The 27,544-nt window shown below is 46.6% G+C and overlaps 11 protein-coding genes across 12 annotated transcripts; 5 read left to right on the top strand and 6 right to left on the bottom strand.

The window, feature by feature from the left end:
* Positions 1–1,812: 1,812 nt before the first annotated feature.
* Positions 1,813–4,527, bottom strand: BDCG_02113 (uncharacterized protein; the record flags this gene model as incomplete). The annotated part of the gene is made up of 2 exons (XM_045417668.1): positions 1,813–3,870; positions 3,964–4,527. The coding sequence occupies 2 exons, from the start codon at positions 4,525–4,527 to the stop codon at positions 1,813–1,815; spliced, it is 2,622 nt and encodes an 873-aa protein (XP_045274414.1).
* Positions 4,528–5,623: 1,096 nt separating this feature from the next.
* On the bottom strand, positions 5,624–6,640 carry BDCG_02114 (FMI2 protein; the record flags this gene model as incomplete). Its single annotated transcript, XM_045417669.1, has 1 exon — positions 5,624–6,640. The coding sequence occupies one exon, from the start codon at positions 6,638–6,640 to the stop codon at positions 5,624–5,626; it is 1,017 nt and encodes a 338-aa protein (XP_045274415.1).
* Positions 6,641–8,241: 1,601 nt separating this feature from the next.
* On the top strand, positions 8,242–8,946 carry BDCG_02116 (uncharacterized protein; the record flags this gene model as incomplete). The annotated part of the gene is made up of 2 exons (XM_045417670.1): positions 8,242–8,355; positions 8,662–8,946. The coding sequence occupies 2 exons, from the start codon at positions 8,242–8,244 to the stop codon at positions 8,845–8,847; spliced, it is 300 nt and encodes a 99-aa protein (XP_045274416.1). The 3' UTR covers positions 8,848–8,946.
* Positions 8,576–11,555, bottom strand: BDCG_02117. Of its 2 annotated transcripts, XM_045417672.1 has the most exons (3): positions 10,787–11,397; positions 10,359–10,726; positions 8,896–10,280 (listed from the first exon to the last, which is right to left on the bottom strand). In XM_045417672.1, exons 2-3 carry the CDS (start codon positions 10,604–10,606, stop codon positions 9,791–9,793), a joined length of 738 nt encoding a protein of 245 aa, XP_045279918.1. In that variant the 5' UTR covers positions 10,607–10,726; positions 10,787–11,397; the 3' UTR covers positions 8,896–9,790. The 2 variants fall into 2 exon arrangements, with proteins under 2 accessions (XP_045274417.1, XP_045279918.1); XM_045417671.1 differs by having other exon boundaries at positions 8,576–10,280; positions 10,359–11,555.
* Positions 11,483–12,046, top strand: BDCG_02118 (uncharacterized protein; the record flags this gene model as incomplete). Its single annotated transcript, XM_045417673.1, has 2 exons — positions 11,483–11,518; positions 11,603–12,046. The coding sequence occupies 2 exons, from the start codon at positions 11,483–11,485 to the stop codon at positions 12,044–12,046; spliced, it is 480 nt and encodes a 159-aa protein (XP_045274418.1).
* Positions 12,047–12,851: 805 nt separating this feature from the next.
* BDCG_16504 (uncharacterized protein) lies at positions 12,852–14,159 on the top strand (the record flags this gene model as incomplete). The annotated part of the gene is made up of 2 exons (XM_045425729.1): positions 12,852–13,043; positions 13,094–14,159. The coding sequence occupies 2 exons, from the start codon at positions 12,852–12,854 to the stop codon at positions 13,226–13,228; spliced, it is 327 nt and encodes a 108-aa protein (XP_045279919.1). The 3' UTR covers positions 13,229–14,159.
* BDCG_16505 (adenosine deaminase) lies at positions 13,942–17,974 on the top strand. The gene is made up of 9 exons (XM_045425730.1): positions 13,942–13,964; positions 14,172–14,277; positions 14,517–14,659; positions 14,843–15,500; positions 15,597–15,775; positions 16,529–16,608; positions 16,702–16,802; positions 16,880–17,130; positions 17,266–17,974. The coding sequence occupies exons 2-9, from the start codon at positions 14,221–14,223 to the stop codon at positions 17,561–17,563; spliced, it is 1,767 nt and encodes a 588-aa protein (XP_045279920.1). The 5' UTR covers positions 13,942–13,964; positions 14,172–14,220; the 3' UTR covers positions 17,564–17,974.
* A 51-nt stretch (positions 17,975–18,025) lies between these two features.
* On the bottom strand, positions 18,026–19,768 carry BDCG_02121 (carboxypeptidase yscS; the record flags this gene model as incomplete). The annotated part of the gene is made up of 1 exon (XM_045417674.1): positions 18,026–19,768. One exon carries the CDS (start codon positions 19,766–19,768, stop codon positions 18,026–18,028), a length of 1,743 nt encoding a protein of 580 aa, XP_045274419.1.
* A 989-nt stretch (positions 19,769–20,757) lies between these two features.
* BDCG_02122 (general amino acid permease) lies at positions 20,758–23,342 on the bottom strand (the record flags this gene model as incomplete). Its single annotated transcript, XM_045417675.1, has 9 exons — positions 20,758–21,640; positions 21,738–21,947; positions 22,022–22,104; positions 22,177–22,261; positions 22,346–22,423; positions 22,520–22,625; positions 22,715–22,825; positions 22,920–23,027; positions 23,135–23,342. 9 exons carry the CDS (start codon positions 23,340–23,342, stop codon positions 20,932–20,934), a joined length of 1,698 nt encoding a protein of 565 aa, XP_045274420.1. The 3' UTR covers positions 20,758–20,931.
* Positions 23,343–23,921: 579 nt separating this feature from the next.
* BDCG_02123 (peptidase M24) lies at positions 23,922–25,953 on the top strand. The gene has a single exon (XM_045417676.1). The coding sequence runs from the start codon at positions 24,301–24,303 to the stop codon at positions 25,690–25,692; it is 1,392 nt and encodes a 463-aa protein (XP_045274421.1). The 5' UTR covers positions 23,922–24,300; the 3' UTR covers positions 25,693–25,953.
* BDCG_02124 (threonine aldolase) lies at positions 25,897–27,012 on the bottom strand (the record flags this gene model as incomplete). The annotated part of the gene is made up of 1 exon (XM_045417677.1): positions 25,897–27,012. The coding sequence occupies one exon, from the start codon at positions 27,010–27,012 to the stop codon at positions 25,897–25,899; it is 1,116 nt and encodes a 371-aa protein (XP_045274422.1).
* Positions 27,013–27,544: the final 532 nt, after the last annotated feature.

The raw sequence follows: 27,544 nt of genomic DNA on the forward strand, positions 1-27,544 counted from the left end.
TAGCTGAAAAGAGAGACGCATTTCTGCACTGGCACTTGCCCGCGCTACACTTTATCAGTACATTGAGGCGGGTCTTATGCTTGGAACCACCGTACTCAGATACACCCACCGACCAGCACAGTTGAAAGAGGTCGAGTGGTATTACACTGCTAGACAGAGCAAATGTGACAGCCAGATGGCGGGCGGCAATTCTAGCTTCAGGGGAGGCAAAATCTTTCTAGAAAGCTAGGCCGTCCCATATACAATCGCAATTCGCTTGCTTTCGGATAACTGTACTCCAGATGGTGTTGTGGGGACCAAAGGGATGCCCTGTTAGCGTGTTGTTTTCCTCCTAATTTACATGGCAGGGGAAAGGAGATTTGCCTACCCAAGCCATTCTTTTTTCGTGGGATGCAGGCAAAATCAGCCCTACCTACCGCAGTCCCAGTGTGCAACTTGACCTTGTCTGGGTACACACTGCGCTCTCGCTTTGAACTACAATGCAAAAGGTATACGAGATCCATTGTCGAGCATCCTTTATGAGTTGGACATAGCCTGTAATTGCGATAGTCTATGGCTGCATTCTATATTCCCCATTCTTGACTTCTTGGAGAACCATCAATATTCTTGCCCACATTGCTGATGGGTCGGGACTTCCCAACTTCTTTTTCTGTATCTTTGTGAAAATCATCATGGAAATTCCTAAGATCTTGCCGGTTTGCCATTTTCCAGCTAATACTCGTTAACTTCGCGGGGTGGTATGTGCAGGAACAGTGTGATTATTCGTACAAGAACGCATCCAACACGAGGGGACGAAGAGATATATTTCAAGCTCAGGCGGATGTTGGCTGCTTTTTCATACTCTGGAAGAACTTCCCGTCGTGCCCATGGGTTCCATTTGGCGCCTTGACCCACACGAGTGGCTTTATATCGGTGATTCTGACGAACGGAGACTTCCCTACCATGAACTCTAGAAAGAGTTCCATACCCTTTCTCTCAACTCGAAAGGGAGGGGAAATTTTTGGGTAAATCAAAATTTCGAAGTCGATTTAGAATACATCCTGACTGCTGTCTCCAAGCGCAAGTCCCCTTTCTCTTAACACACCCGAAGCTGAGAACCTACGATCGTAGTTTCACAAACAAGGCGAGTGTCCCTACCAAAACCGCGCATATATGACGGCTGTATCCATAGGTGTCTGGGTAGCACCACGCAGATCCTGGTAGAGAGAGGGGTAATGCTACAAGGAGCTTGGTTTGATTCCTCTGGTCTCCCATTTCTCCTTCCACTCTCGTTTAGCCGCAAGCATTTTAGAAGCAGGCATCCTCCATGATAGATAAGTCTTCGACAGGAACCTACAGCAGTTGAAGCAAAAGAAGCGAAATTACGGCGAAGGTTGTTCGCAACTTACCAGTGTACATTCTTATGGAGGCACATTCTTTCGAATCATTGTGATTCATTAATTCGTTCATTCATTCATTCTTTAAACGAAGGATTCCTTTATCTGATAGTAGATGACGCTGCTACTAGCTAAAGGATCTAAGCACTTGAAACTGAAACAAAACGGGAAATCAAAAATCCTAACCAGAGAGAAACAAAACAAGAAAGAAAAGTTGGGAGAGGAAATAGAAAAGAGGGGAAAATCCGGAAGCCCACCCAACGGGCAGTGTGCATCCAAGTCCAACACATTGTTCACCTTGCACCAACAAGGGAAACTTGGGGGGGGGGAAGAACAAAGGAAAGAAAAAAAGGAAAGAAAAAAGATTGGCCAGCTTCCCAAGCTTCGCCTATTCATCCCATTGCATCACACACCTAACAAACAAAAACATTAAAAGTCAGTGGCTATTTCTTGCCGCCTTTTTAATGACTCTTGTACTCCTCCTTCTCCCACTGTTGGTTGCCTCCACCCCAACCGCATTACTGCTCTCAGTAGCCTTCTTTGTAGACTCTTGCGCTATTTCAGTCGATGGCGCTGCCAATGATTCCATAGGTTTGCTGGAAGGCCTCTGCTTCCTCTTCGTCCACCCATTCCCACTTCTCCTAGTTTTTCGTTTTGGTAGCTTTTCCGTCGTTCCCGAGTTGAGTGGGTTTAAAAGTTTTCCTTTGGGGCCAAAGAGCGCAGTGTTCACGTCTGGGGTCGAGGGAGCAGGTGTCTCGGTTGACGATGAAGCGTGCTTTTCCTGCACACTATCTATTTCCATACCCGTGTCTTCGCGATTCGCCTCTGTCATCTCCAGTTCTGGGACAGGTGAAACTGAGCTTTGTGCTGTATGTAAGGAGTTCTGTTTGGCGGATGGTTCCTCTGGATTAGTAGGTAGTGAGTGGGATGTACCTATTAAATCACCCGGGACTTCCGCATTATTTGGGCTAGGAAAACTGGTCGGGGTTAAGAGTGGCGGCTTTCTACTGCTGTCTGCAGGTAGTGTGGCATATACCTCCGGCTTCTTTGTGTGTGGTTGGTTTTCGTTCTGCTTGCATTGGGCTTCGATGGAAGGCGGTGTTATTGGTGAATATTCCGGCCCTTCTCTCTCCATCCTTGGACGATTGCTGAGAGACATATACTGCGGAACAGAATTTGCTCCCACGGTGGGGATTGTTTCTGGATTCCCAGCATGCCCCGCTGGACTACTTCTCCATCTTGCCAGTGGTTCCATCCTCGCCCCGTCGATCTGGTATGTATTACTGGGGCTAGGTGTCATTAAATTCGTGTATGGGAAGATCGGGTTTGATATATGACATGCTGATTCTGTCCGAAGTTCAGCTTGCGCATCAGCTCTGGCTGCCGCAAGGCTATCTCTGTACATCCGCGAAGCTCTAGAAGCAGCCTCGGTGTCTTCCCAATTTTGTTGATATAGCCATGGCCCCGCCAATGTTCTCTTTAGGGCTTTGGAGGGCCCGTCTTTACTCAAACTTGCCTGGCGAGACCATGTTGGAGGTAGCTGATTTGCACTGACTGTGTTATCATCGGCAACGTTTACGTTTGGTTGTGACGGACCCTGCATAAGGTCTCCTGATCTAAATATATCTTGCTGTATGCGAGCAGCGCCTTGCGCTCCAACTTTAAGTCGGACCACAGGCTCATGAGCTAGAGGTGATGGCTGGGGAAAGGTGCCAAGGAGTGGCCTAGATGATTGTAACCATTGGGGACTTCCAACTCTGTCAGTGGGAGCTCGACAGGGGAGGGGTCGGGATGTGCCAGGCCGAGAAACAGATGATTCCCGACGACGATGACGAAGTATATGCTGAGCAGCATTTAGACTGGGATCGAGGATCTGCTGCCGTTTCGGATTCGGGGAACAATCGGATTGTGAACTATCATCGGGTACTGTTTCTGAATCACAGCTACTCTCGTGTTCTGTACCACCATGATCAGAGATAGTATCTTCCTCAGCCACTGGTAATTCCCCGGTCCATTCGAAGTCCTCGTCAGGATGTGCCAGGCCAGTAGTGGTGATCGTCACAAGGTTATTACTCCATTCACCAGCAAGCTTCGGGTCCAAACCAAGGCTTCTCAAATATTTGCGGGCGATCAGAATATCGCTAGCCTGGCTCATGGAGTAGTCCGGATCTGAACCTATAGCCGTGTCGAGAAATTTCTTTGAGATGGTTCGAAATACCAGCTGTCCTGGCACCTTTTGTGTCTTTAGGTAACTATTGTCCATTCGCAGCAACGCCCGGAGTTGTTTCGCTCTCATCTCTTTCAACCTCGCGTTCTCATTCCGGACTTGTTCCTTGCGCGCAGTGGAGTGTGCGAGCATCTTGACTTGTTCTGAAGGGCTAAGTCCCAGCCTTTCGGCTGCATGGCGAAAATTATAGATAGAACGGAGATTCTCGAAGATTTCTGTCTGAAGGGTTGGGGATATATCGCTCCATTTTACCTGGAGGAGGGGCCTCTAATAATAATAACAACAGTACATTAGCAGGAACATATATGCCCATAAAAACTTTCATTTGCACAGAAAGTATAGTGAAGAGGATAAACTCACAGCTGACATCTTCGCAGCTTCATGAGCACCTATTCCAACTTCGTTCTCATCGTCGCTTATATGTAAGTTCAAGCTGCTCCTTAGTCTGTGCTCACTATTCCCGAGTTGATACGGATTATTCGCATAGCCCCAGCCAGCCTGAAAATTGAATGCGGCAGGAGCATTGTTGCCAAAGTCATAAACGGCATCGACCATGGACACATCTCCATCGCCTCCCACCTTCTGCTCATGGTTGGTTGTAGTCTTATATTGGCGATCAGCCACATCTTGACGACCGAAAACACCACCGGTTCCAGCCTGTTCCTGCATGGGCTCTGTAATGTTGCTGGAACCCCCAGCGGTTTCCTGTGCAGGGCGTTTGTGTAGCTGCTGGCAATCGACCGTGGGGAATGCTGCAGGAGGTAAGTCCGGGTTGAACTCAACGATAGGGGATGGGAACGCGGGACGTCTAACATTCGATTTATAGCCACGAGGTTCGCTGCACGCTAAGGGCGGTGGAGTGGTACACTTATCTTCGTCATACCGTTTGGGTGGTTTTATAGCGTCCCTACTCCTGAGATTCATTGTCGTGTAGCGATATGTGGCCCTATCGTCGTAGAACTAACTAACCATCGGATAATCTGACGACAGGTTGTTGGGGACAACGTTTGTGCTAGATTAACGCGTTTCTTTCTTCCTTTTCTTCCTTTCTTTCTGTATTCTTCTATTAGAAGGAGTGGTGGAGTGCTGTTGTGTTGTGTTATTCGTTGCTAGGCCAAAAAGTGAAGTGGGTATAAAACATCCGAAAAGGGATGGGGGTGGAGCGGAATATACAAGGTAAACTTGGTCAAATGGCCGTTCTAAAATTTTAAAGGAACTGTACAAGGTCATAAAGAAGTAAGTGTATGAGATTGAAGATGGCGAAATCAAAAACAGTGAAGATGCTTTGAGTTCTTCACAGTTTGAGATTTGTTTATCTTGAAGTTGAAGTTGTGGGGTGATATAGGCCATCTGGATACCATTAATGTGGAGCTCCTCAGTGAATATCCACCAAGGGCTCCAAGAAGCCATCTGGGCTGTTGTTCCCTGAGCCAGGAGAAAGCAATACCACAAAAGAGCCATGGACAAACGACAAGCGCAGTGAATTCTGCTTGGGGGCCAAGAAGAGCAGGCAGGGAAGGAAATAAAGAGAAGAGACGAAGGAGATCAGAAAATATATTCCTCATAGGAAGCTTTGAAAAGGTAAAAATATTTTATGAGAAAATATTTCTGCAGTCTTTTCTTCTTTTTGAGTAACTGGACAGAGAAATACCAAGGCCCCAGGGCACGTTGTGATATCCTCTCAGGGTTAAAACCGTTAAACTAAATAAAATAGAAACAAACAGAAAGAAACGACGCAATCACAAAAACCGGATAAATCCAAACGCCTGGCGCTTATCATGTTCCATAAAAGAAAAAAAAGAAAACTAGGATCCGCATTGCCTCGAGTAAACGCCGCTTTCAACGCCGAATTTGTGGTCCACGTAGTAGTAAAAGCAAAGGAAGAAAGAGAGTTAAAGCCTCATTGTGTAGTAGTCTTCTCAATCTCTTTCAGATACACCTACCAGTGACATAGATGATTTCTGGTAGCCTTTTCCCGGGTATAATATCGCTCGCAATGGGTACATATCACGTGTCGGAATTAGCCGCCGGGTACATCGTTGAAAGGAGGTTGAGGGCTTCTAGATATGAAGCGCTCTTGGTCTAAGCGGGCCAGAAGCTCAGAATCCGGAACGTCACCTACACAATCTTCTAACCCTTGCATGGCGTCAATTGCTCTTTTCTTAGGGTTGGATAATCCTGCGATGGTGGCCGCACTTCCGTTGGAACAGTTGGTTGCGTTTTGCGCTTTGACGACATCTCTTTTCGCTGCAAGGATGGATTCAAATGTCTGGAGCACGTGCTTCATGGATTCGGGAAGATTGCAGCAGAGTCTTCTGCCCTGGACATTGATGAAGGCGGTTAGAACATCGTAGTTGAGCATGGCCATCAAATAGGCGATAGCGACAGCTGCTGAACGCTCGTTCCCCGTCTCACAGAAAATCAGAACCTTCTTCCACGGCTGGCTTGGGGCGACCTTTCCGGGCATGGTGGCTGCATCCGTGTGGTGGACTGGGCAGCAGCATATGTGCTCGTTGATTTTCTGAATGATGTCAGGAAGCGTTTTAATAAATTCTTGGTCATTCGCGACGACAATGTTGTCAGTTTCAATGCCTAGGGCGGTCGCACATTTGTGTGCATTGACAACACGCGCGTGGTGAGGGAGAGGACCCCTAATTCCGAGGAGGCACGTAATTCCTGCGCTTTTCACAAACTCAACATCTCGCGCGGAAGCTGTCGGCCCCACGTATAGGTACGGGAGAATGGCTTGGGCCTCCCTACGCTGATCATACCGCCATTTCATAAGGCTGAACCCGGAGCGGAAACTTCCTTGCCCGAGCGATTTAAAAAATCCATCACAGGCCAAGTAGCCGCTTGGGAAATCATGAGATGTTGGTGCCTCGAGATTCCGAAGCAGGGTGTAGTCCAATGAGTTTGATATCCCCGTCCAGACATGATCTAGGCCGGAGGAATATGGTTGGGTGGGAATATAAGAGGGTTCATGATGACCCATGACCCAAGTCGCTGCCCTCCCTTGGTTCAAGCCCTGTTCCACCATTACTGGAAGAAAGGGCGAGAAGCAAGAGATTACAATAACACCGCCAGGGCTTCCAGGGGTATGTTTTGGCTTAACCGTGTCGAACTATTGACGGAAAGGGACGGCCCTCGAAGCAGGAAATCTTCTCCTAATGAAACGGCTTGGCTGTGGAGATGTCAGAGGACATGAAATATCAAAACACGAAGACAAAACAGTAAAATTAATTCTGTCTGTGGCATGGCTGTGTCTACACGAGGCAGCGCGATGCCTTGGAACCTTGGAAGTGTTAGATATATCACGTGATATTAAACTGTAAGCAAGAGGCGAATCTTCGTGAAATCGTAGTCCAATGTTTTCAGCAGCAGTCAGATTTTGTCTACAACAACCAACAAAATATGAACTATTGTGAGCTCGATATATATGTGTATATATTTTTTCTTGTACCCTTCTCCTGAGAAAGCCTTGCAGCATTGAAAGTATTTCATACAAGTTTAATGTGGTTATCTTTTGATATGAACAATATTTATTTTAAAATATAGAATGCTCGGTTGATTTCGCGTGGCAGTCAGAAATTCTACAGAATGACTTCGGGTGCCTCAAAATCCCCCTCCTTTGCCGACTGGTGACCTCAGATGGCAGCTTGAATGAAATTGAAAATTGACAGCCCCCTGGCCGACGAGCGTGCCGCGTTAAACTTTCGAGACAACCCTGTGTGTCGTCCGAAAGGAGAGCTCTGACACCCCCCAGGCCACCACCAGTCCGTCCAGTCCATGAGTAACCTTGCATTCCCCAACCACCATTGGGAGGCAGCCCAGACAGAAATTTATCGCCAAGATCCACCCAGGTCCATTCGAACTTGTAGCCTGGCTATACTCGGAAAAAAGTTTGTCAAACCCAAAGGATTCCAATATGATTCGCGCCTTGCTCCCCGCACATGGATGCCTTCGTAGCCACCCACACCAGAACACGATGAAGCCAACCGGCATTTTAGCTTGTCTCGTAGCTCTCCTCACCCAAGCTATCCAAAAAGCCTAGGCAGAAAAGCACTGGCCAACAACTTGGATGCAAGGCAGCGTTCTCGAAAAGTAGTCCGGAAAAGAAGGTTTCATGCTGGCGGATTCCGTTTTCGGTTGCCCAGAATCTAGAGGAGAGTTATCGCCTCATTGATGAGGCCATATCGATATTGGATATCTGGGGATGCCACAAAGAAGCCCGGGGGCCATTAAAATCCAGCCCTGGGCGAAGCACAGGCACCAATGAGCGGTCCTTGGTCAGCTCTCACTGAGATCACGCAGATATATCTAGCTCTGGAAATATCCACCAGATCCACATACCCAAGAGGAGAGTTCATCTGACACATCCTGAACGACCCAGCAATTCCAGCGTGTAGTTGTCTAGGCAGCAAGAATTCATAAAGTGTTCGTCCAGTTGTCGTCAGAAATCTTCCACGCAAAACCGTTCTTCCGCTGAGTAAAACAAAAGCCACTGCAGCGACGCGTCCTTTTCGCCTCATCGCCCAAAATTTGTCAAGTTATCTATCCGCGAAACAAATTTCCCCCCTCGCCACATCCTCATGTCAACAACCTCCCCCAATCTCGCGTGCGGTTTTTCAACACAGCCCTATGAAGGCCGAGGAAGCTGTCACGGAATACGCCACCGGAAATATCGTCCACGATCGGCATTATCACCCGTTTCAGCTCGACAAAGTGGTGACACGACACGACGACTCATTGATGGTGCGCCTTTTCTGCGTTGACGGCTTCAGGAGTTCGGACAGCGCGTGGAGGGATTTTGACAAATGGTGACACTCTGGAATCACATGATGCTTCGCGGAGCCACAGCGCTAGCTAGTTAGTGCATTAGAGCTCCTTTTAGGCGTGGCGCGGATTATATGCAGCCGTAAACCGAATGAGCCGATCAACCGTGCTAACTGCCTGGGTTTTTTTTTTTTTTTTTTTTTTTTTTTTTTTTTTTTTTTTTTGTTGGAGAGTTGCTCCGGAGGCCGATTGCGGATTTTCAGACTTTAGGCGTGTAAAATATAGGTAAAACGTCATTCCGAGGGGAAAGCCATGGATCCATACGAAGTATGGGGTACTGCTCCATGGGTGCAACAACTGTCCCTGACACGATTTAGAGATGAATGGCTACTGGACCCAATTCAGTTGCTTAGCTGGCTTCCATTGGTGCTGGATAACATGGATGATAGACCAGGAACATTGATCAGCTAAGCGGGGTTCCGTTGACGCGTTCTTCCTTTGCACATTAAAATTGCTTTTCGCCCGTATGTGGCTTTGATATTCTTCTGGTTATAGGATTTTAGATCCCCCTTCGAATACACAACATGCTGCCACTTATCTGGACAGTAAGCTCATGGAGATTCGGTTCACATTATTACATATTTCTGACAGTCAGTTCGTGCGTTATGTGTATGAGTGATAAGCCTCAGCCACAATAGATAAGTAAAGAGGTTAAGACGCTAACGTTTATATGACATTAAAAACTAAGGAATGCCGTAATCATCAATATTTATATAGTAATGGTATATGCCAAGAGAGGAGACAATGGTGGCGTTAGAGGGGACGCGACGTGGTGCTAGATGGCAAGAGGAAGTGCCGCGTAGGAAGAAATGATGCGTTAAATAGCGGGAAGAGGGCAGTGATAAGTGTAATTGAGGAAATCGGACCGGGGGAGAGGGGGGAGGGGGGAAACATTCTAATGTTTATGCAAAGTAGATCTTAGATTTGAAAAATGGGGAATGGGTATAATGATAAGTGGAGTAACGCAATGAGTATGATCAGCGATAGAAAAAGTGTAGATAGGGGGGTATATGGATAGCATAGAGTCTCAGAGAAAGTAAAGAAACGTGATGGGCTCTGGGTGGAATTTAGAAGGATAAGGAAAATTCCATGCTCCCATAACCAAATAGTATAAAAATATGAAATCTGAGGAAGTTGAAAAGTACAAATTTGAGCCTGTCGCTATATGCCAAAAACAAAACTATGCTCAAACAAAAAGTAAAATGAAACAAAATGGGGACATCGCCTCATAAAATATTGAGTTAAATTTCCACGGTTCAGAATGGGCCGACTCATCTTGCCGGGTGCTCTTGGTTGTGCAGATATCGCTGCTCTGTTGTTTCGTCGTTATATCCGTATATACTCCGTCTACCGTTCAACCGTTCTGGATCAGTTGTCGTAGCTGCCTCAGCTCTTTTTCCAGTTCATCCAGCCTCGAGTCTTTTTGCATAGCTTCCCGCCGAAGTCGAGTAATTTCTTCACGGAGATCGGGAGGATTCGAACGCCCTTCATCTGAGGAAGAGTAAGATTTGCTACTACCGCGTTTCCTTTTAGGAGGGTGGAGGGGCGATAGCACGGTGCCGTTCTCGTGTGCTTCTGGAGAAGCAGGATCTTCTGGAGATCGACCGTCTCCTCCTCTGTGAAGGCGACGCAGATGTTCCTTGAGGTTTTCCTGTCTGGTAAATCCTTTCCCAGAGCTACGATTACAGTCTGGAAAGGGACACATCAACTTCTCCCCCTTGCTGTTCATTTTATGAACTTCACGTTGATGGCGGAGTAGGCCCCCTGAGTAGGTGAACCCTAGCATCTTGCCACAATCTGGGTTCGTGCACTTGTATGGACGGTCATGCTTATCCATGTGCTTGCTGATAAAAAAAATAATTAGTACATGCATGTTCAAAGGAATAGGGACTATAGAAAAGAAAAAGAAAAGAGTTACATACTTCCACTCACAAGGCCTCTTGAAGTAGGGGATATGATTGCGGCAATCAGGATGGTCACAGTATATCTGACCAGTAGCAGTTTTGGGTGGTTCTCTCGTCCGCCTTACAGCTAATCTAGGTCGAGAACCATCAACCACGGCTGGCGATACCTCTTGGGCCATTTTGGGTTCCATAGGAAGGAGAACACCTGTCGTGATCTCTGGGCTTTCGCTTCTTTGGGGACTTGGATATCCGATCTTATCACCCATAGCGGAATATTCAAGCAGTCAAATTTGATGTACAGAGTAGTGCAAATAAGGTACAAACGCCAGAAGGCGTGGAGGAGGGAAGCACCAGTTATATATGTATGGATGTCGATTCGTGAGGCTCTGCTAGGAGTAAGCAATCAATTATACCCCCTTCAACGATGGTCATGTATTGGGGACTACCGAATATCCGCGCCAGGCCAGTCATTCATTGGACGATTCCCATAGTGGCAACACCTGTCAGACAAGGAGTCTCTGACACTACCTAACTATATCAGTCAAACGGCGCCATGACTCGGGCTGTGGCCTTGAATAGCTGGATATATTCATCCCGTAAACAGCATCCAGTCGCAAAAGGGCTTGTCCTCCAACCCAGAATGGGTGGCCGCAGGCTACCAAGGAATGTGGAGATATGTGTAGGAATGACTCACCAATAACTAATCGTAGACGCCTGGAGCCCAGCAGGGATAATCCGCGCCACAAGCACACGACGTGAGCCAATCCGTTGGTGTTATTCGTATTTTTGCGATTGCTGCCGGCTCCTGAGGCAGCAATATTAATAGGGAGCTCTCGGATCGCGGAGTATTTGTGGCGCATGTAGTCTATATTCTGCAGACACCTCGCAGCCTTACTTGGAAGGCAGCGTTATCGCGGTCACGGGATCTCTGAGCCCCGTGATTCGGCTTTTGCTCAAAACGGAAACGTTAGGGCTCGACCACGGGATCCCCAATGAGGAAGATGGATATCAAACAACAAGTGCTTTTTTCCTCCCAACTGGGCCTCATATGAAGCAGTGAGACTCGAAGCCTGCTCAGCAGGTTCTTCAGCTGCCTTATAAAGCAGTTGACTCCGTCCTCCTCGCTCAGGGCAACCGTCTGCATGGATGTTCTTGTCGGGTCGGCTGTCGTGAATACTGTTGGTTGCTGGTTGCATATTGCGAACTCAAACCCAAGTGTGTTGTTACTACTAGGTTAATCGCACAACCACCCCTTTCCGAAGCTTGGTACAAAATGGCTGTTCTACCCTCCCAATGACAATGATATCGAACGGTTTGCTGAAGCCCGCCTCCCTTCGGTTAAGCGTGATTCTGTTGGCCTGGTAGCGTTGAGCCTGTCCATTTTGAGGTTAACTTCCTCCGCAATGCACCTCTTCGTTGTCACTTTTGCAACATCTCCAGAACTAGATATTCTCAATATGCAATATCTTCAAAAGGAGACACGTCAACGTCAATTGGGGAGACCCCAAGAATACTGCTGGAGGTCGTCGAATGTTCCACGGCCACGTCGCTCCACCGGAAGTCGCTCATTCGTGGAACCAATTGGCCCCCAACCCGTCGCCTTGTGCTTCTGTATGTACTTGGCAACCACCCTGCAGATATCCCTAAATTTGTATGAGAGGCAGATCAACGAACCTGCGAGGGCCCTTAAGCCCGATTTCTCGTGAACGGATGTATGCCGGGTGAGGAAGCTATGATATCAGGCCCCCATCAAGTCGATTCACTTGTGCGGACTGTCTTCGCAAATATCGCGAATACAGCTGATATATATGTGGGGCGTATGGTATCGATGCATCATTTTACACAAGTCTGCCTCCAATTACACCATGGCTCTACTTGCGCAATAGTTACCGCACGCATCCTGGGCAACTTTATTACAAGCTTACTTGATGGATTGCAATATCAGCTCACATAAAAAAGCCTAATGTGCGTTTGCACTTCCTTTGGGGATTTATGTTTTAACTTCATTGTGATTCTCTATGTCTACATTCCTCGGAAATCAACAAAAGCTGTCTCTACCTGGGCTGATGCCATTCGAATGGAAGAGCACAAAACTCATGATCATTTTATATAACCTTTGATTCCTTGGCTGCCTTAACCCTCAAGGCAGCCTTTGCTTATATTATAGGGAAATCCTGAGCTATTCCCTTTCCCCTTTTTCGTCGGCATACATATCCTATCAACCATCGAAGTTTTAGTTGGCCATGTGGTCGCTCTAATTTCGTTAGTTTTCTATATAACTAATCATGATAGCAGGATTATTGAGCAGGCATTGTATTCATTTGAGTGTGCTAACTTGTTGTTCAAACCTTTCTCTTTGCTGTTATAACAATGCATAACGCTCCTCCTCCAATTCATGTGTTCATATCCAGTCAAAAATTCTTGGCTTATCCTCTATTGCCTAATAAAGCTATTTATTGATGAGGATTGAATAGATTTGAGACCACGTATCAATTGATGCACTCTTCCAAGATGGCCCGGCAAAGTGAGGCAATTCACATTTACGGGAGCGGTATTGTGTTTCCAAGCCCCCATTGGACTATCAAAAGCCCTGCTCCGGCCACTCGCATTTTAGCTGCCTGTGAACAAAGACATGACCGCCTGATATTGTTGCTTCCCCAAGGTTTCTCTCGCTCAAAACTATCCATCAAATCAGCCATTGAGGTAGGATGAGGTGAGATGTGGAAGTAATTTTTTTTTTTTTTTAATTTTAGTTCATGATATCCAGGAGCGACTATTCTATTCTATTGATATGGATTGATATGGAAAGCGACGAATACTCCGTGTATGACACCGGAAATCATTGCTCTTCTTTGATATCGGCCCGGCCCACGAGGATCAGGACATGAGTTATGCGTAACACAGCCTTGGAAAATTGTATATTTCAGGGCAATTTGAGCAATAAGGGCTAAAGCGGGAGGTCGAGTGATTGTTTGCCATAGTTCATTCCTAGTGTTTTTGCTTCGAAAGATAACTTAGTTATATCAAAGTTCATCGATTCGGGTCATGATGCAGTTGTTTTTACAATAATGAATTTCAAGCCGTTCGTTCCCCTAAGCCAGCGACGAGGCTGTGAGTATACACAAATTGGAAGTATATAATATAGAGCCGCTTGAGATGGAACATGACCGGGAAGCAATCATATTTACTCTACACGCTGTTGGTTGAGATATTTAGTAAAACGAAAACGCGACAGAAAATGAAACCATTAAAACAAACAATCATTTTTGCCTTCTTCTTCCCTCTGCACGACAAACGTGGGATGCATATGAAAAGCTAACTCGACATGCGCCACAGTCTGCCCCATTGCATTCGGCCCGATGGTCTGCGGCTGTTTCAACGGACTCCGAGGTTGAAGATATGTTCCTGGGGTTTGCAATCTGAGAGTACGTTACTTACTAATTGACGCGTGGATCTACTTGGACAGAGCGAGCCTTTGAGAACGAAATACGAAAAACGAAGATCCGGTGTTCTGATAGTTACAGGAGAGTAACAGCGGCTCACACTTGTCCGACGAAGGATAAGTACGCTCTAAACGAAGAAAAAAGGCCTAGGATAACGAGCCCTTGCCTGCATTCATCTGGTGTGAGTCTCCCGTACGAAAGGCGGACAGAGCAACAGTTCTTTTTACCCTTGGAAATTTCGTTTCATTCATTTCGTGAAGGTGAGCCTGCAACCGGGATGCGGGGGTTGTTGTTGCTCACTTGATAAGAAACGTGGCCTCCAAGCGGACATTTATTTATTTATTATATAGCCCTTGAATACTATTTCTAAATTTCCTCTCCTGCTCAGGCTGTTAGCGAAAACCTGGACGTTCCATCCAACGTTCTTGGATTCAAAAATGGAGTCATCGAAACGGATAGACTTGGCTTTTACTAAGGCATTACCCAAGATCGAGGTATTTAAATATGTTGATTTCTGGCTCATCTAATTCTTTCCCCTCTAGCTAGAGAAACATATTTGGTCTGTTCCAGCAGTATTTATCCATGCATCAAGGGAGATATGAGATATCAACTGCTGGGCTTCCACCCAGACCAGCATTGACAACTGCATTTTTTTGCACTTTCCAAGCCATTTTACATGTTTTCCATTTAATATACATTTCAATCGCTATTTTTCTAATGCAACCTCGAACAGCTCCATGCCCATCTCACTGGAAGTATCTCCCGGGAATGCTTGCGAGAAATATGGCTGCAAAAGAAGGCAAAAAACCCAGATTTGGATGTAATAGATCCTTACATTGCAATGCCTCCAGGAAAGGTGGATTACACGCTCAAAACGTAGGTATCTAGCCCCTATTATTCCTTGCAATGGTCCCGGTTTGACGACTCTAATTGGATGGGCCTATCCTATTAATCTTTTCACACGGTGTTCCTATCGTCTGTTCTTGTTTTTCATGTCCCTGTTCTTAAGCATTGCTTGCCAATTTATGCGCATCACAGAGACTAAAGGGGTGCACACAGGTTCTTCCAAGTATTCACAAGCATGATCTACCAGCTCTGTACCGATTTAGAAAGCATTAAATATTCAACAAGATCCGTCCTAAATGATTTCGAGAATGATGGGGTTCGGTATCTTGAACTACGCACGACTCCGCGAGAAAGCCTGGAGAATGGAATGACAAAAGAAAAGTACATAGAAACGACGCTTGATACCATCTACGAATGTCGCAGCGACCAGATGTCAACCTACCTTATCATATCCGTGGACAGAGCAAAATCCGCCTCAGATGCCTATGAAGCGATAGATTTGGCCATAAAATACAAGAGTCGAGGCGTGGTAGGGGTGGAACTTGGCGGTAACCCAATGCGAGGAGATGTTTCTATTTTCAGACAGGCCTTTTCGAAAGCGAAAGCCCATGGTCTCAAACTGACTCTTCACTTTGCCGAGACGACATTTTCCTCGTCTCCTTATGAACTCAACACACTCCTCTCTTACGAGCCCGATAGGCTGGGCCATGTTATCCATGTTCCCGAAGATATCAGAGATGAAATTGCCTGTCGGAAGATCGGATTAGAGCTTTGTCTCTCATGCAACGTTCATGGCAAATTGATTGAGGGAGGTTTTCCGGACCATCATTTTGGCTACTGGAGACATCGAGACTGCCCGATTATTCTTTCAGTGGGTTCTAGCTAGGTATACCTCGCGGGATAGCCTTCCCGGTGGTGTTCTTCTTTTCCTTCCCCTCTGCGGTTTCTTCGAGCTAATACAAGGTAGACCGACGATGTTGGCTTCTTCTGCAGCCCCTTGTCAAACGAATATCTTATTGCAGCCGAGAGCTTTAAGCTCGACCATGCCACGGTAATCGACATGTGCAAGAAAGGGATAAATACAATATTTGCAGGACCAGGGGAAAAGGAGAGGTTACATAACTTGCTTACTGAGTTTAAAGCCAAGTATATGTGAATTTTTTCATTTGTTCCATAAATTTATTCGTGCGATGAACCTCACCAGGGGGCGAGCACGGGATATGCTAATCTCGCAGGAAATCACCCTCAAAATGAATTATACTTCAGATTTTACTAGCTTTCATTTATTTTATTCATGGAAATGGTCTCCTTCTTGTTCGTCTCAGTTCAGTGCTCGGATATTCCACCTATATATTTGGCGTATAAATCACATCTCATACTTCTGACTACACCCTTCCCTGGTTTATTTTCGCCATGCTCTCTTCCCATTTTTCCTGTTGCTATTGGAGCAAAGAACTGACAATGGTCCGTGGACAAAAATACGAAATTTAGCAAGGATTAGTGACATAATTTACTGTTGGAGGTTCTCCACTGGCCCTAGCACTAGAATAATCAACCAAGTTCAACCTCTTCTACATTTACGAAGTCGTAACTTCTCATTCATTCTTCATTTATATTTTTAGAACCCCGCATCAACGTTGGCCCTCCCTCATATTTACCTACACAAACGGGATATTTGTTCCTCATAGCTTTGATTAAAAATAAAAAATAAAAATAAATAAAAATAAAAATAAATAAAAATAAAAAAACTAGCTCTTTTCCTTGATTAATATCTGGACTCTCGTCCACGTTGGGTCGCTTAAAGTTAGTAGTGTAAGTTGCCATCTCTGTGATTGGTCAATTTAGATCGGCTCCGGTCCGATCCACGGCTTGCCGATCGGTTCCCCCCCAGCTTTTCAGTGAGATGCAAGGAAGGAGACCTAAACTTGGCCCAAATTATCTTAAAATGTCGCATGAAATGTCATATCTAGGCAACCGAGGTATGTTGCGCACTGTTCGAAATAACTGTCATAACATCTGAACTGACTCTCAACTGCGCTGCGCGGCGCTTCGCTTCGCGGGCGCGCAACAAGCCTTTAACCACGATCACAGCCAAGATGTAGAGGCCGAGTACGACCGTTTGCGCGATGCTGCTCGACGTGAAGCTGCACAAAGGGGCTCCTGCTTTGAGAGGGTTCGTCTGTCTTATATCAATTCGCGAAAACTGGAGAGGCCTCGTATCGGCCGGCTAACATAAATTCCGCTTCATAGTCTCGTCAGGCATACGAGAATGGCGATGGTCAACTCGCAAAAGAACTTTCTGAACAGGGCAAAGCACATGGCAGGAGGATGGAGGAATATAACAAGCAGGCCTCTGAGTTTATATTCAGGGAGAATAATGCGCCTGGCCGCGTTTCTTCTGATACCATTGATCTGCATGGTCAGTTTGTGGAGGAGGCAGAGGATATTTTGGAAGAGAGGATAAAATATGCACAGCGGCATGGCCAGACGCATCTCCATGTGTAAGTGTTCTTGCATGTGGATTCGACGGATTAATTGGCCACCCTGCATCAACTGCGATTGTGCGGAAGATAAATTCCTCTTCGTTTCGTTTTTGACTAGAGCCCGATAAATAACGATCGTGTGCGGGAAAACAGGATTGTCGGGAAGGGTAACCACTCCGTTAACAACGTGCAAAAGCTCAAGCCTCGAGTGGAGCAGGTTTTTCGCAGTTTAGGCCTGCAGTATACGACAGAGGATAACGCCGGACGAATCTACGTCAATTTAATGGGTGGCCCAGCGCATTTGCCCGCAACCCAACCCCATCACGCGCCTCCTCATCAGCAACAACAGCAACAACATGATCAACGACCTGACGAGATCCAGCAAGTGGCGAATACAGTCGTTCCTCGCTTCATGCGGAGACTAGAGAAGGCCTGTTGCATAGTTATGTGAATCTAGTTGGCTGGCTTGATACTGCTTTCTTTGGAAATGTCATATTGTTTTTACCTCTAGATATCTTCTTTGGCACATAGGGTGTGATACGGGGATTTATAACGGTCGGTTGATACCCTGATATGTTGAATATGTCTCAAATAAATAGACAACACTTAGATATAGATCCTTTTCGCTCGTCCATGCGCTGCCTAATCTCCTAGATTCGTTGTCTCTACTTTTACACTTTAGAGTATTAAAGTTGTCAGCAACTTCAACCTTCCGAGGTAACTCAAACCGCCATTCTCGATATGACTTGTATTGATGAAGATATAATCTAATCAACGTATATATATCAATATTAGCTCCCAGTGAAGCGGTGATCTCATAAACATGAAATATAGTCATTACATTAATATTTTATATTCTCGGACTAATCCATCTATTATTTTGTTTGTTTCTATCATATCTCTCGTTAAGTATTCAGTGTTCCACCACATCATCCGCATTCAAGATCAGAGTAGCGAAAAACAGCGGCTCTCGCACAAATTCAGCCGCACGGATAAACTCATCGGTGGTATGCGCTCGGTTGAGGTTGTGAACCAAGTTAATGGGTGTGAATCTATAAATGTTCTTCGTCAAGGACCAAAAAAACTTGGTATCTGTGTTCGCTGCCATCAAATAAGGGGTAACGACAAGGTCATCGTAGCCTTCGTCTTTATCCAGCGGCTTAAGAGTGTTTCTGATAGTACCTGAGAGGATACGGAAAGCTTCAGACTCCACGGGAGAAACGGGTGCTGGTTCCAACGCATCAATGCCTCTCAAGCTAATTTTCCGGGGATCTGGAGACTCTCGGGTCGAATGAAAGCCTTCGAAGACCATTCCATGTTTGCGTGCAATTGGTCTGATCAGGCTTTCGTAATGTTTTTCAATTTCGGCAATTGAAGTCTCAACAGCAAGACGTAGATTGACCATTGTTGACACGAGCTCAGGGATCGCATTGATTTTGACACCGCCGTTAATTGTCCCAACCGACTGACTTGTCCTGAAATAATATCGCATATTGTCCAACACCTGGGCTAACTGATTTTGAGCTCTGGAGTCGCCTTGTGCCACTTTGCTAAGTTTATTTCGAATCTCCATTGGGAAGCTGGCTTCGGGAGCATGTATAGCTGCGCATTCCAAAAAGCCAAACACTGGGTTCTCGGTAGTAACTTTGCCTGAGAAGGGGTTATTCTCGATTGCCGTGACGATCTCTGACATGATACCAATGACATTGTGGTCCGGTGGGTTTGAAGAATGTCCTCCAGTGGATGTGACATTTATGGCCACATCCAAGTACCCCTTTTCTGCCATGCTTACCATGGCGAACGATCGATCAAATTCCTTCTGCACGCCAGTTGACCCTTCGTCCATAATCATATAGATGCCATCGTCGCCATATCGCTCGTGCAACAAGTGCGAAATGGGTCGTCCGCAATTTTCACCACTGATTTCCTCATCGCATCCAAACGCCAGGATCACAGTTCGTTTCGGCTTGAATCCGCTCTTGATCAACAAGTCCACGCTTTCGATAATGGAAATCAGATACCCCTTGTCATCGGTGGACCCTCGACCCCATATAATTTCGCCATCGTAATATCCTTCGTAAGGTGGATGTGTCCAATCCTTCACTGTTTCCGCAAGCACAGGCACCACATCCTGATGAGCAAGCATAAGAATCGGCTTAGCTTCCGACGCTGGAACGCTGCCTTCCCAAGTCAAGATCAACCCGTGAGTATTGGCATGATCTAGCTGAACATGCTTAAATACGTTGGGATAGTTGGCTTTGATATAACTCTCGATTTTGTAGAATACATCCCAGCGTTTGTCTTCGCCAATCAAGCCCAGGTCGTCATAGCTTTCAGAGGGGATCTGAATGATCCCTGTAAGCTTGCGGATGATATCTTTATGATATTCCGGCGATTCAACCTTTTCTCGAATAAAGTGTTCCACGTTTTCGTTCTTTGGCGAAAGTTTTGGTCCTTGTTGGCATATCCCCATATCGTTGTTTGGGGAATACTTGTCGAGTCCGGGCGACCCAAACAACCCAAGTCGTTCAGTAATTAACGGTTTCCATAGCGGAACAGCTAGCAATGCTGATATTAGGCCAAACACAAGCGCACTTCGAACCACCAGAGATTGGAAAACGCCCTTTTCCTGAACCTGATTGCTTTGCCCGTGCATTGTATTTTTCTTCCTTCCTCTCAGTTTCCTTTCTGCACTCGCTGCTCTGGAGGTTTCGATCAGGATGCGAGAGCAGCAGCAGGAGCAACAACGCTCTTTCACACAGTTTGACGGAGCTATTGTTAGAGCTTGCGATAACAGAAAGCCAATGAAGACAACACTAAGGCAACATTCGGATTAGCATGTCCAGGGCTTCGGAAGTGGGGGTTCTCAGCATCTCTCATCGGCTTGTGGCCTGTGGGGTTTGGCGTATACGGCGGGCAATTTGCAGTCTGCAGTCTGCAGGGCTGGGATTATGCCGTGTTAGGCTGACTTGGCTCAAGCAAGTGATCATCCTGGTCCCCGCTGCTAGGCAATTCCTCAGTTTGGTTTGGGATGATGTCGATACGATACAGGGCCAAGAATATAAATGATTGGTGTTGGTCTGAGAGGTTGTGGGGATGGGATCGAACCCGATTTTCGTATTTAGTTCGCGTTAGCGCTGACGCTTAGTTAGCTACTCCACTCCAAGATATCACGATGGACTCCTCTCTCGAGTTGATGAAAATAATGCCTCAATTCATGCTTGACATGCCCCATGCCCATTTACGCTGTACTTTATTTAATTCCATCCCGGACCTCGGGCGCGGAAAAGATAATGTAACCTCCACGGAGTTCAGCTGTTCCCATTGGTCATCGGGAAAGTTGAAGATATCCAAAAGAGGCGTCTCCACAGGATTCACAGCGCTTTCGCAAAATCGGAGTTTCTAAGATAACTTGGGCCGCTCGGATATGTTCTCTCCTCTCCCCATTGGCGCTGTCACGGACGAAGGGGTTTTATGATGTTGGAAACATTTGATAGATCTTCCAGGCATTGGGTTTCCTATACTGTGTTTAGCGATCGCTACCCAAGTACAGCCTGACCTGTCACAGACCTGTGTCCAAGGCAGTGGTTAGGAACTTATTAGGGCAAGGGGTTCTTTTAGGTAAGGGGTGATCTGGGAATTGGTTTGAGATGAGAAGAGAACAATTCTTGATTTATGCTAAACTAACCTGCAGAGAGCGATCGCGCTATCAACAGTTCCAATTTGCTAACTAAATTTCGAAAAAGCTAAAGAAAGAAAATTCCCAAGCCTCAAATTCCCAAACTAGCCAATCGCCAAAATATGCAGGAAAGCATTGAATTACTCGAAAAAGCCGTTCAGATAAGCAGAGACCTTCCCCCTTTGCTTTGGCTCGTAGAGAGTCTCGTACAGATCAATATCGTCCTTAATATTGCCGAGACAGATATCTGCTGTGCCAGGCCAAACATACTCTGTCCGCTTAAATACCTTCCAGAATACAAAGGCAACAATAAAGAAGCCAACCATCGTGTAGTTCGTAAAGAATGCAGTGATATCCCAATTCCCGTGGATAAAGAGATTGTACCCCAAAATGAGTGTCATGATTGTGGTACCGAACAGAGCGTACCATGCGGTGTACGGCTGAAACAGGCCTTTATAGGGGAGGGTGGTTCTGTCAATGCCCTGACGACGGAGTGCCGCATAAAAGTGTAGGTACGTAATGATAGTTCCGAAGTAGTTGAGAAGGTACGAGGCTGTGCAGATTCCAACAAACCAGCTGAGAACTGTCGCGGACGATTCGTTGAGTTGCAGGAGGGCAAGGAGACAGAATGCAAGTGCTACAACAACTGAATAGTACGGTAGCCCACGCTTGCTGCACGTTGAGAAGAAGGCAGGAGCCTTGCCTTCAAGTGATAGCCCATGGAGAGTGCGTGCAGCAGAAAAAACGACGTTATTGCCGCAAGAGAGGACAGAAGTCATAATCAAGGCGTTAACTAGGTCAGGAACGCCCTTAATTCCGAACTTGACCATGGAAATAACGTAGGGGGAGCTATTTACATTTGTTAGCAAGGACGTATAGAGGGCATATTGGAGAAAGAAATGAAAAGTGGGAAACCTGGAGCAAGAAAAATGACAAGAAAACTTACGCAGCTCCGGTTCCGCTTCCTTCCCGTTTCCCTACAATTGTGTCGGCAAGAAGTTGATCGTCATATGGAATGACAATTCCAATGCAGAGTGCGCCGCCGATAAAGAAGAACATGAGGCGATACACGAAGGAAGAATATGCCCTTCGTAGAATCTTGCGAGGATTCTCTGCCTCTCCCGCAGCCATGCCTATATATTCCGGCCCCACCATGCTGGAAGGAGAGAATTTTAGATCAAAAACCGGAAAAGTCAGGGGTAAAAGGGGTAGTGCGGCAAGGTGCCTTACGTGAATGAGCCTTGAATCATGCAGGATAGCAGCCCACAAAAGCGACCAAGGTCTCCAGGAACAAGATACTCGACGAATGATCCCTATTTGAACAAAGAAAAATTAGTTTTAACGGATGCATTCTTTTGGAAAATTGAAAGAACAGAAGCACGCACAGGGTTTTTCCAGTAGCGAAAGCCGTAAACGTCGCCGCGTGGATTACCGCCGACCATTGTAATAAATGTATACATCATTAGGCCGCTGTTTATGTATGTTAGTGTCCTCATATTTAGCCACAACATTTCTGAAAGTTGTACACTTATCCCCATTTAATGAAATACTCACATCATCAGGAAAATTTTGAACATGGACATGTAGAACTCAGAAATTGCGAAGAATCGCACTGTAAGTCCATTGAGCACCCTACATAAAAAGCTCAGTATTTTCGATATCCAATTGAGCAAGTTATGACAACTTGAGAAAGGGGCGAGGAAGGAAGAGAAGGGGCTCAAGCCGCACGCGTAAATTACCAAGCAAACCATCACCACTGCAGCCACAGGGATTTTGTCGGTCCAGTACGTGAGAAGAACGTTGATGGCAGTAATCTCATATGGGACACTGAAAGCTATAGTGAAGAGATCAAAGGGAACAACCCGTAAATCTGGTTAGAGATGGGGCGGAAAATCCTGAGTACGACAGATGGATGGGCCCTACCCATAAGAAAGAAGTAGTTCCACCCCATAGCAAAGCTCAGGGCATCATCAACCCAAAATCCAGAAAGTCGGACGAAGGGTGATGGTATAGGCATGTAGGTAACCATCTCCGCTGCAGAATGGCCCGCGTCTGTCAGCTGGCTCGAGTACCAAAAGGGAAGTAGACAAAAAAATGACAGGAAAATCCACTAATGAATTGAACGAACCAAAGCACTGATTAGTTGAAAAGATGATTGTCCCATATACTATAAAGCCAAGCAAGAGACCTGCAGGACCGCCCTTGGGTAGGACAGCTCCCATCTGCACAAAGAGAGCTAAACGAGACAATCAAGTCAGTATCGCATAACTATCACCAGCCAAACCACAGCAGCATAGCTTCGAATGAACAACCTCTTTGTAGGGTACTGGGAGAATTGCATACATGTGCCAATTGCACCTCCTACAGCAAAGAGCTGTAGCTCTTTACCTCCAATTTTGCGGTGCAGATGCTGAGATCCGGCGGAGATGAGTTCTCCAGGTAAAGTATCGCCGCCATGTTTCTCGTCGATGTCAGAAGCAGCACGGTCAACCACGACTGAATTGGGTTTCTTCCGACGGAAGGGGTTGTTAGACTCCGTTTGGGTGTCCATTGTTCCGTTTCTTTTTTTGCGATAATCAAAAATGCCGTCTCTGTTTCTGAAAATGACAACCTACGAAAGCAGGTTTCACAGATATCAAAACGAGCCAAACCTTGCTCTTTTGAACGGAAATAGGAAATCGGAAAAAGAAAAGAAGCCACGGAGAAACGTCAGAACTATTCCATCCCATTTTACGAGCAGGGGACCTTGGCTTTACTCGTGTGTGCTCTTGTTAACTCCGTCGCCGCCGAATAGCACCGCAACTTCGGCAACAACTAATCCCCATTGGAAAGTCATGCTCCTGACAAACAAAGTGTCGGCCCGTCATACGATAGATCAACGCTTTTTCAGGATGATAAACCATGTCTCCAAAGTAGATGGTGGGCGATTTCCGCCCATCTCAGCAACCCTGTGCAGGGAATATACGAGCAGGGGAAAAAGGAATGTTGTTTGAGCACTAGAGCGACTTGATCTCCATGCGGGGGAAGCGCCACCGAAGAAACAGTCCCCACACCACATCGCTATCTTAGCTTAGCTAGTTAGTGCGGCGGGCGGTTGAGACTGGCAAGCTTTTCTCCCGCAGCCAGGATGCTGACTGCTACCCAACGCTCCTCTTAGCCGACGGACGTGAGATCGAAAGTCACCCCCACTCTTCTCGATGCAGGGAGAGACCGAGATGCCCGCGATTTACGCCCTCCAGACCCAATTCTCTTAATTCGCTTGAGTAACAGAAATCCCCGGACAACCCTCTTGGACCAGGCTAGAACAATACTGCCATCATGTGCGCTCAAAAGCGTGTGGGTTTCATTCGAAGCCCCTCGTCAATTATTAATCCAAGTGGGATGAGGTCAAAATTGTATAAAGAGGAAGGGATGACTCTTCACCCCAAGTTGCAAGACGAGAATATCACGAAGCGATAGACATAGAAATTTTAACCAGTCCAAATCCAACACCCCCTCAAAAGGCGAAAATGGCCACTCCTCTTAAGAAAGCCCAACCCTTCAAGAAGGCACTCTGGTTCTCCGAAGCAGAGCTGCTAGAACGGCGGAATCGGGCCGTGGAGCTCTTGAAACGAGAGAACCTCGACGGCTTTCTCTTCACGAAGCAAGAATCCTTATACTACCTAACCGGATACGACACCTTTGGCTATGTCTTCTTCCAAGCGATGTATTTCCACATTGACGGAAGCATGCGTCTGATTACTCGAATCCCGGATCTTCGACAAGCGCTTTACACGTCTATTTTGGAGCAAAAGCACATCCTCATTCGGTCCGATGATGTCACTAGCAACCCAGTGTCCCTGGTCCCGAAAGTCCTGAAAGAATTCGGCATTAACGATTCTTCGAAAAAGCGGATTGGCTATGAGCCAGATTCATGCTCCCTGACGCATAGGCTCGGTAAACTGCTGGACGAAGCAGTCAAAGACCTCTGCACGTTGGTCGACTACTCGAATTTGCTTAACCAGGAGCTACGAATGGTCAAATCCGAAGCTGAGCTACGCAAGGTCCGGAAAGCTGCTTACCTTGCTGACTTTGCCCTCGTTCGAACGCTCAAACTGGCCAAACCCGGTGCCTATGAAGGTGATTTATGGCGGGAGCTCATTGGAACTGTATATGAAGGTGGTGGTGATGATCCGGCGAATGAAAATATTCTTGTCTCTGGGAATAAGGCGGTTCTTACCCGGTATTCAACTGGAAAAGATACGATTGACAGGCAACTTACCCTCGAATTTGCATCAGCTTATAAGCATTACCATTGCTGCCTGATGAGAACAATCCCAATTGGGGGAATCACCAAGCTGGCCCGTCGGATGTTTGAAATCACCATCCTCCAGATGAAAGCTTGTATGGAGGCTCTCAAACCGGGGCGTGAAATCGGTGATGTATTCGAAGCCTATGCACGGGTTGCGGACGAAAACGGATTTCGGGACCAACGATTCAACTCCTGCGGGTATAGCTTGGGCGCTACTTTCTCCCCAACCTGGATGGATTTCCCAATGTTTGTCCGAGGCCAGAACGTTGTAGCCAGACCAGGGATGATCTTTTTCATCCATATCATTTTGATGGACAAAGCAACCGATACTGCCAGCTCCATTGGTCAAACTGTCGAGGTGACCGAGGATGGATGTGTTTCGCTGTCCAAGTTGCCATTCTGCCTTACTCGAAAGCAAACCATTGCTGCGTGGAAGAAGATCCGCAAGGAAGAGTACGGCTTCACGCCTGAAGAGGAGGACGAGGGTGAAAATATTCAGGAGGTTGACCTTTCTGACGGTGAGATTGATGCGGAGGACTATGATGTTGAGTATGATTTTAGCGATTATCAACCTGCTGCTGCTTCGGGAGATCCAACGCAGAGCGCGTAGAATTTTGTTGCAGGTCAGTCACTGCGGGGTTATCAAATATCTGAGTGTAGTAATAGCGAGCCCCTAGATTGATTCCCTAAGAATAACCCGAGCCATGATGCGGAAAATCCTTCACAGAATTGCTTAGGCAAACAAAAATTACAGCGCGCGCCGTCGGTAACATTGTCTCTCTATATACAGTCACCTTTTATAGCAAATTCTAATTCAGTTGTACTCGTTCATTTTCGAGGTGATCGCATAAACCCCCGTTTGAGCTGTAGACACGTAATCAGGAGGCAGGGTCTTCGTAATTTCCACCGCTGCTGCAATGGCAGCTTTCAGATTTTCGATGGCCTCATCGCTTATTTGATGGTGCATAGAAATCCGCTCATCCATCAACTTGACATTGAACTTCTGACACTGCTCCAGCAATACTCCCATGTCAATCTTCGATTTCCCCGCATCGATAAAGTAAAAATTGGTATCAACCGGAATCTGAGGCACGACACCCAGCGTCTCCAGATCCTTCGCCAATTTCTTAGTCTTCTCGTGCGTTTCCTTCATCGTGGGCCAGACTTCATTCAAGGCCACGAGCGCCGCAGCCGTCAAGATACCAGCCTGTCGAATCCCCCCGCCCTGCTGCTTCCGTAGCCATCTCGCATGTTTGATATTCGCCTTGGTGCTGGCCAGGACCCCACCGATGGGTGCCCCAAGCCCCTTAGAAACACACATGGAAACACTGTCAAAGTACTGGCAATAATCGGCCAGAGAGTGACCAGTCGCCACCGAGGCATTCCACAACCGAGCCCCGTCACAATGGACCTTGATCCCATTGGCGCGTGCGAACTCGGAAATCTTCCTAATCTCCTCCATCGGCGTAAGCACGCCGCCAATGGTAATTTCTAGACTGATGACTTTGGTGGGTGCGGTGTGCACGTCGTCACCCAATGTCACCCACCGTTTCACGTCGGAAAGGGTCATATAGATGCCGTTTGCCGGATGGACTGGCGTCACCATGGCCTGTGACAGGATTGCTAAGCCGGATCCCTCCTCAGCATAGACATGCGCTCGGTAATCGCAGAGAATGGAGTGCGGGGGTTTTTCCAGATGGACTCGAACCCCGATTTGATTGCCCATGGTGCCGGAGAGCGTGAACAGGGCAGCCTCCATTCCGGTTAATCTTGCGATTTCATTTTCGAACTCCGTCGTCGTACTGTCTTCTTGGTATACGTCGTCGCCGAATGTAGCATTCATCATAGCTTGCAGCATGGCTGGAGTTGGTGTACTGAATGTATCGCTGCGGAAGTCATTGGCGGCTCTGGATACCTTAGGATTCGACATTTTTTAACGGTCGTGGGTTTTAGTGTGGAGAGAAGTTGCGATATGTTTAAACAACAGAGGAACTATTTGGTGGTGGGGTATTCGGCTAATCAAATATGAACTGTTCATGAATTTAGGGGGGAGGGGAGGACGATTTTATATCCAAATCGCCAGTACGTGGTCACGTGCGCTGCTGCTTCTCGAGTATTATGACGCCAAAGCTAGCACTTCCGACCTTGTGCGCCCTATGGATTCTAGGGTTACAATCCGAGAAAGCAGGGGGGGATGGCCTTTTCCAAATCGCCAAGGTAAACCGGATGAAGCACAATCACGTAATGTGCGCGTTTCAGTGAAATTCCTATTTCAAAATGACCAAGATTCCGACTTGCTGCTAAATAGTATTCCTCTAGAAACCTAGATAAGTAATAGATAGAAAGCAGTCGCTTAAAATAGGTACATTAATTCATCATCTCGCCAAACAAAAACAGGAACTAGTAGAAAAATCAGCAAGGGATCATTCGCTTAAGGGAAGAAAGAAATACAAAACATATCA

This window comes from Blastomyces dermatitidis, assembly GCF_000003525.1.
Source record: "Blastomyces dermatitidis ER-3 genomic scaffold supercont1.2, whole genome shotgun sequence".
In the NCBI taxonomy this organism is placed as follows: Eukaryota; Fungi; Ascomycota; class Eurotiomycetes; order Onygenales; family Ajellomycetaceae; genus Blastomyces; species Blastomyces dermatitidis.